The 7,884-nt window shown below is 32.7% G+C and overlaps 1 protein-coding gene across 3 annotated transcripts; it reads right to left on the bottom strand.

Annotated features, from left to right (window-relative positions):
- Positions 1-509: 509 nt before the first annotated feature.
- On the bottom strand, positions 510-5,908 carry LOC129300017 (glycine-rich RNA-binding protein RZ1C-like). 3 transcript variants are annotated; one of them, XM_054938534.1, is made up of 4 exons: positions 5,740-5,908; positions 5,433-5,567; positions 1,493-1,965; positions 510-1,040 (listed from the first exon to the last, which is right to left on the bottom strand). In XM_054938534.1, the coding sequence occupies exons 2-4, from the start codon at positions 5,541-5,543 to the stop codon at positions 806-808; spliced, it is 819 nt and encodes a 272-aa protein (XP_054794509.1). In that variant the 5' UTR covers positions 5,544-5,567; positions 5,740-5,908; the 3' UTR covers positions 510-805. The 3 variants fall into 3 exon arrangements, with proteins under 3 accessions (XP_054794509.1, XP_054794508.1, XP_054794510.1); XM_054938533.1 differs by having other exon boundaries at positions 510-1,046; positions 5,740-5,905; XM_054938535.1 differs by lacking the exon at positions 5,740-5,908 and adding an exon at positions 2,519-4,509 and having other exon boundaries at positions 510-1,046; positions 5,433-5,572.
- Between the last annotated feature and the right edge of the window lie 1,976 nt (positions 5,909-7,884).

The raw sequence follows: 7,884 nt of genomic DNA on the forward strand, positions 1-7,884 counted from the left end.
CAGATAAACGTACTTTTTTTTAGAAAAATATAATGATAAGTCTATGTACTTCAATTGATTTGTTTTTAATTTTAATAATTTTATTTTGTTGTTTCCAATCCCTTTAAATTAATTTGTCTACAACGTTGGTCAATTTTAAAAAAGCACGCAAGGGCCATGGTTTAACACGGATAAATTTTATTTTACTTGTATTTAATTCTGTTAGCCCCTTGAGTAACATGAACTAATCCTCACATTCATCTCACATTTTATCTAAGCCACAAATAAAATAAAGCTTTTTTTCTATTTACCTTTTATTTTTAATCATATCTGGTCAATTTATTTACATGTCATCAGCATATTTTTACTGTATCAACAAAGGGTTAACAGAGTTGTAACAAAATTACCTCTAACAATATCAGCTCACGGTCTTGATATACATTTTTAAAACTATACGTTATAAACCCATCAAACCAAAGGGAATGGAAATAATGAAATAAAAAAACAATTAAGAACCAAAAACAAAAACATAATCAAAATACGATTACATTAAGCAACTTTATATAAATGTGATCACCAGCATTAAGCAGGCATGATATGTGCAATTAGCAACCTTGAAAAAGGGAGTTGCCCCTCCTCTTAAAACACAGCCGATAAATGCGTCCACTAGGATATATAAGCATAAGCTCCGAAAAGCGTAGAATAAAACCTAACAAATACTGAAATCTATGGAACTCGATGTTCAGAGTCATCAACGCTCAATGGAAAAAAGAGTCCCTATTGCAGCATCTCTATTTCAACATCTGGTTGACACAGTAAGAAACAATCAGTAGCGGTCAAACGAAGACGGACGACCACCCCGGCTTGGACGGTCATAAGGACCACCACGTCTGCCGCCCCTAAAACTCCTTCCTTGATCTCGTGCTGGCACTCCACTTCCATACCTATCATTACTTCTTGCACTGCCATATCTGTCATAGGCTCTATCTTTCCCATAACTATTTTGTGGGTAACGGTCTGAACCACCATACGAGTCATTTGCAAACCGATCTCCGCTAGCCCTGTACCTATACCGTTTTAGTGAAGCTTTAGCAATAGGGATGCATGTATAGAACTCATATGTCATGCGATTATGTATATGCTTATGCAATCATGGCATTTCAAAATGCCACATCATCAAAAGGGAGATACCAAGGGAAAATTGTTAAATGTTGAATGTACTGAGGTTTGAAAACTATGGAAAAATGCAACATTATCAAAAGGGAGATACCAAAGGAAAAATTGTTAAATTTGATGGGATTAGTGATCCTGGGTAATTCCGAGTTTTTGTTTCTCTTTTGTTTTGTTTTGTTTTTTTTTTTTTTAAGGTCCTGTCTTTGGTCATTTCTTTTCCTCTGTAATTTTTAACCTCTAAGGCATTGAGTAATATATAGTTACAGTTTTATTCCCAAAAAAAAAAACTATGGAAAAAGTATCAAAGCAGGCAGCAAATAAAGTGTGGTAACTTGTATACCTGTCACTATAATAGTGATCACGGTTGCCATATTTGTTATCTCGGCTGTCAAAGCGTTCCCTGTCTCCAAAACGTCCTCCATCATAACGATCATCAATGAATCGATCACGTTCACCAAGGCGATCCCCATGTCCACCAGCACCTCCAAACCTAGGTCGTGAAGAAAGTGAACCCCCACCACGACCTCCCCCTGCCAGAGGGCAATCTCGGGCCCAGTGGCCAGGTCGCCCGCATTTGAAGCAGTCATCCTGTCCGACCCTGCCTCCCACCCCATAGTTTCCTCTGCCACCTGATGAGTAACCATGATCTAGGTCATCTGACCCCATCTTGGGCTGCGCCCTGTTGACAGAGATAATGCGGTCACCAATTTCCCGTCCATGCATTTCCTTGATTGCATCCTCCATTCCCCTACGATCTGCAAATGTGATAAACCCAAATCCACGTGGACGACCTGTGTCCCTTTCCAACATGATCTACAGGTTGAACCAGCAAAGAATTTCATGCCAAGCAATAGCAGTGTGTGCAACTAATGCTAATAAATTCAATGACATTTACGATAGCAAACAACCCCAATGCAGGCAAAACCATGTTGAAAATATGTTAGTTAAGTACAACTTTCAACAGTTGCTGAATATAAACACAATTATTTGGGCAGGTAAAATTAGATAAGAAACACAGCAAATAACTGGAATGTTGGTCAAAACTGCATAAATTAATAGCAAATCTGGAGCTAGAGCTACTCTAATTATATATAGATTTATAGCACTGAAACTAAAAATTAAGAAATAAAAAGTTGCTAGTTGCCACATAACCTCCTACTCAATATCACTATATTTGAAATAAACATCATATTATTTGATGCCCCATTCAAAATAGAATGAGGTGTATACAAAGATGAGCAAACCCTAATTGCAGAATGTTGTCTGTTGGAGAGTTAATTTCAGTATTTTACCTAAAAGGATAATTCAGTGAAAAGTGACGTGCTGGAATCATTTAACAAGAAGAAATCGTAGTCAGACGACTTACTTTGAGTCATGGTGACAAAGCACTGGAAGAATATTCATAGAGCTAAGCAATTCAATTCATCCAAAACCCATAATTGTGCGACACCAAAATACCTCATACAACAATTACTTCCCCAATCCGGGCAACAATTTCATCACATTCCATAGCAGTTCAGAACTTCATTGATTGATGGACCTTTAAACAGTCTCTCAATGCAAAATAATAACATCCGACTTACACAATCAGAATCTGTGTTATAATGGGCACTATTATTTTCCCACTTGAAAACAGGAAAGTATAAACAATGGGTAGCCAAAAAATAACAACAAATCATCAAAAACCCAAAGGTTTCTTCCATTCCTGCAGTCGGCATTCACTCTGTCCCAAATCCAATTTTATAATAAATATCACATGGGATATCTCAAAACAAAATATCTCTGGCAGCAATCAAGTTTCCGAAATTCAGAATTGGCAACAATCAAGACAGGTGCAATATTGACTATATTAGCTCTGGGGATCATTCCTTTTCTCAGTATGAAATTCTTCTTCCTTCTTCACTTAGTTAACTCAAAGGGAAGGCAATCTTATGCAGCAATAATCTTTGAGTAAATGTGAGACAAAAGTGCAACGTTCAGAGTTTTTCATTCTGGTGGATTATATGCCTAACATGTAGGTAGTTCTTCTGCCTCTTTACTGACTTAGCATACCAGCAAGGTGACAGAAAAATCAGTCTTATGTGGGAGCCAGGTAAAAAACAGTGACAAAAGCAGCAGCACTCAAAATCAAAAACCCCTCTGACCAGTTAACTATATTCAAACATTGAAATCAATCGCATTCAACCTCCAGCACTTTAAGCATCCAAAGGACCTGTGACAATTAGGAACCTCTTGATGGTCAAACGCAGTACCCACAGGTCCTCAATTGAGCCTCTGTGACATCAACTCTTCCAGGCTAGAGAAAATTTCTGATTAAATGTGTTTTAGGTTCCATTGAGAAAGTATTATAAACTCTCCAAGTTGTGGAAAGATCAGGTTCGTCAACTGAATTCGAACATATAAAACTTCGAACTGGCACAAAAAACCACCAACTGATCTACATAGCATCACACAATCCTAGCACCTTTTGAAAGGTCCTATGGAAAAGATTTTACTAAGCAAATTTATGGCCAACCATTCAGCTGTTAGAAACAAACAGCATAGCTCCCAGACATTATCTCTGGTCACATTAGCCAGCAGGGAATCCATATCTCAATCAAACGCATGGAGCAGAGATGCCACCTTAAATCCAGAGATCACTAAAAATATAATTTCACCAGAACTCTCGTGTGCGTGTAAGTTGGCATATCTGCTGCCCCTGCCTCTATAATTAGTAATCAAACATATTGGAAGCAGTGCTTGTAACATTTATATATATATATATGTGGAGAAACTAAACTGACAGAAAAGCTAGAAGCATCAAATGATACTTTAACTTCTGTTCTGACTCTCTATGATCTAATTAAATTTTTATCAAACATTAAAACTGGGTCTAGAGCTAAAAAGAGAAATATTCAGCACAAGAAGTGCTTGTATCAAAGTAATCATCACTGCCACATAATAGTGACCGATGGAGGCCAATGTACAGACAAGGAATTGATTTCTTTTGATTGGAAAGGGGAAAACAATTCCTTATGCAAAAGAGATATATATCGCTCAATTGAACAAATGTCAATCACAGTTCCACTTCAACAGCACAAAATCCAGGCATGCTCTAATATAAAACTTGTCCACTGATCAGCATAGTCTAACCGCCCAAGCCATTCCCATTATAATGAATTTACTTATGAATCTCAAACTTGGCACCTATCACTTATAAGAAGTCCCTTTGACAAACACCAAACAGGTCAGTCTGATTTTCTTAAAATTCTTCCATGCACCAATTTCACATATCCAAAACCACATTTATATTCAGCTTGAACTTCACCATAATAAGAATTAATGTGAATGCTGCCTGTACGTAAGTGTGAGTGCTGGCTGTATCATAGTTTCCCAAAAAAGAAAAGAAAGAATTAATTACATGAAGACAAAATTCAGTGTTGGAGATAAATTTATAAAACATGTAAAACCATAGATTTTTTTAAAAAAATATTAAAAATATCAGTTACAAGTAGACAAAAGACAGCAATAATGTTCCGGTCCGTGCGATGGCACAAGTTTACTCTATAGATGACATTATGACTAGTGGAATATTACAATGAGACATCCACGAGTAAAGTAATCATGAGCCCTTGCAAAGTTTCGCATGAAAAAACAAATTTTTAAGGCTATTATCCATCCAAAAAAGTGCTGCTGTTGCATCAAATCAACTTTAAGAAAAATATAACATTAAAACTTTAAAATTCATGGAAGATCTACTAAATCATGCGTTACACTTGTTACTTCTAGTAATGAAAAAAACCGGGGCACAAACAGGGACCTCTCATCATCAATCATAGGCAAAGAGCAATACTTTCTCCTCCATGTTCACATGCTACTATAAATTAAAATAATTTCAAAAAGAATTTTTCAATAATTCGCAGCTGCGACTAAAGGAAACCGAGTTACGGAAATGAAGAACACAGCAACATGCAATTTTATCAAGAATCTTTGGTTTAGACTTCAGATAGATTAATTTTCTTTATGTCTGTTACTCTTAATTAATCATTTTCGCACGCCATACAATTAGCAGGCGCTCATGCATAGTCGTTCTCTTTCTTTCAATGCTGAATTAACAGAATGACACGGAACTGCAAATCTCACATTGTCCTACTAGAGAAATTATTCCAATTTCACCATTGCTAACTAGTACAGCCACAATAGCAATTACAAAGGAAGATATACACATGAATTACCTATTGCCCATTTTTCTGAACAACCAAACATGACGACGGAAAAACAAAATTCAACGACTATGGTACCTGGCATTCAATAACTTTCCCGCAACGACTAAAGGCATGCTCGAGCTGACGCTCCGTTACGTCCCAAGACAAGCCTCCCACAAATATACGGTTTTCTTCTTTCCCCGCCATCGCCACTTTTCTCTCACTCTAAATCTGGGAAAACAAACCACGAAGACAAATTTCTAGAAATCAGAAGCATCCAAACTAAAAAACCAACCAATTAAACCGAATCCTAAGGAATGAGAAATACGCGTAAATTTTAGCGGAAAGTGATTTACAGGAAAATCCTCTGAGAGTATAAAAATATGAAGACCATGATGCTTACCCTTGTCGGCGAGCCCGTGATAAAGAGATTGAAGTGCGTTTCTGGAGAATACAACTGGGAATATATTTAGGGTTTTCGAACGAAACACCTCCCGATTAATGGAATCCGCAGCTTTTCTAGCGCACGGCTGAGTTAGGGGTGCTGCTCCCGAGAGGGTAAAAATCGTCCAAATCACTAAAGCGCTTGAAAATATAGGAAAAATCGCTTTCCTGCAGAATAAATCATACATAATTTATTTATAAATTATTTTTAACATATTTTATTAATAATAAAAAAATTTTAAAATTTATTAACTTATTTTTAACATTTTTTCATTAAAAAATTTATCAATTTTATCTTAAAATTTAATAAATTATTAATTTTATTGCTTTTAAATATGCATATTTTAATAATATATTTTTTATAATATTTAATAAAAAGTAAAAAATTATAATAAAAATTTTAATGATGTGGTCCATTTTATAAATAAAATTAAAAAATATTATTAATAATATGCTAAGTTATTAATATTAATGAAGGAATGAATAACTATTATTAATTAGTATTTATAATTTATAAATTCATAATCAATGCAATTTATTATATTTTTTTCAGTTCTATTGATTAAAACATATAATACCATAAGATATTAATGTAATTTTCATTATTATAGTAAAAGTTCTTAAAACCTAACCTCCGCTCATATTTCCTTCACCTTACTGTTTTTCTTTTTTGGGACCAGCAATTCACCTTACTATTTAAACTTTCCTTACGTGGAAATTTATATTTTATTTGTTTAAAAATATAAGATATTTTTTAAAGAGTTAAATATTTAAAAATGTAAGATATTTTTAATTTTTTAAGGTATAATTATTATTTTTTTCTAAAAGTATCCCTATTAATAATGACTTTATATTTATTGTTAGATATTTAATATTAATAAATATGAAAAGATAAAATTAATTAAAAAATAGGTAAATATTTCATTGAGTTAAGATTCGTTTAAAAATATCATACATTATTGAATAGAGAGAGTATAATTTTTGTTGTTGTTGTTAATTGTAGGGGAATGGAAATTTTCCTATTTTCAATGAACTACCACTTTTTTAAATTATGGATTTAGTCTCTACTCCTTTCGTTCAAAATATAAAGTATTTTTTGAGAAGTTAAATATTCAAAAATATAAAATATTTTTAGTTTTTTCAAAATATAATCATTGTCTTTTTTTTAAAAGTGCCCCTATTGATAATGATTTTATATTTATTGTAAGGTATTTAATAGGGATAAATATGAAAAGATAGAGTTAGTTAAAAAGTAGGTAACTAATTTATTGGAGAGTAAAATTTTATTAAAAATGTCTTATATTTTTGAATGGAGGGAGTATAATTTGTTCATCATAAGTCATGTTCTGATAATTTTACAATTATGTAAACCGTTGGCCAAAAAAAATCATGTAAACTAGATTTTGTCCCGTGAATATTAATCCATGGCAAGGAGATGAGAGGATGTTAAATTTTTAATTAATTCTTTTTAAAAATACAAGGAAAAATAACCATATACTTTAATTTTTTAGTAATTTTGATTAATTTTTCTATGTTTGCATGATGTATAAATTTTGCTCAGTTTTTAGAAGATAGAAATAAACAAAAATATATAATATAAACAACTTTTTTATTTTAGAATTTGTTATCAGTATGCTAAAATATATACAATAATTTATTTTAGTCTATATATTACACCTATGAAAATTAAAATTTTAAGACATGTTTTGTTTTACAGTTTCTTTCTTTCTTCAGCACTATATAAACAATTTATTTTATTTTAAAATTTGTTATTCATTATCATTAAATATAAAAAATTATAAATAATAATTTTTTTGTTCTTCAACAATAAACCCATTTATCATTTATCATTTACAATAAAGGAAGACTAGTATTTTATGGTTCGTAAACAATGTAGGAAAAATGACATGAAGTACACGGGTTTAAAACTTGAACATCTTTGTTTGTCAAAGGCCAAAAGTTCTTAACTACTCCACACTATTTTCAAACCATAAGAATTAGTTCCCGTGTGGATATATAAAACTATAAGGACAATTAATAAGATGATTAAACTATAGGGATGATTAAATTATATAAAGAAATGTTTAGAGGGTAGAACTTGATT

This window comes from Prosopis cineraria, unplaced genomic scaffold (genome assembly GCF_029017545.1).
Source record: "Prosopis cineraria cultivar Desert tree isolate PC_DT_omini unplaced genomic scaffold, ASM2901754v1 PC1391, whole genome shotgun sequence".
Classification (NCBI taxonomy): Eukaryota; Viridiplantae; Streptophyta; class Magnoliopsida; order Fabales; family Fabaceae; genus Prosopis; species Prosopis cineraria.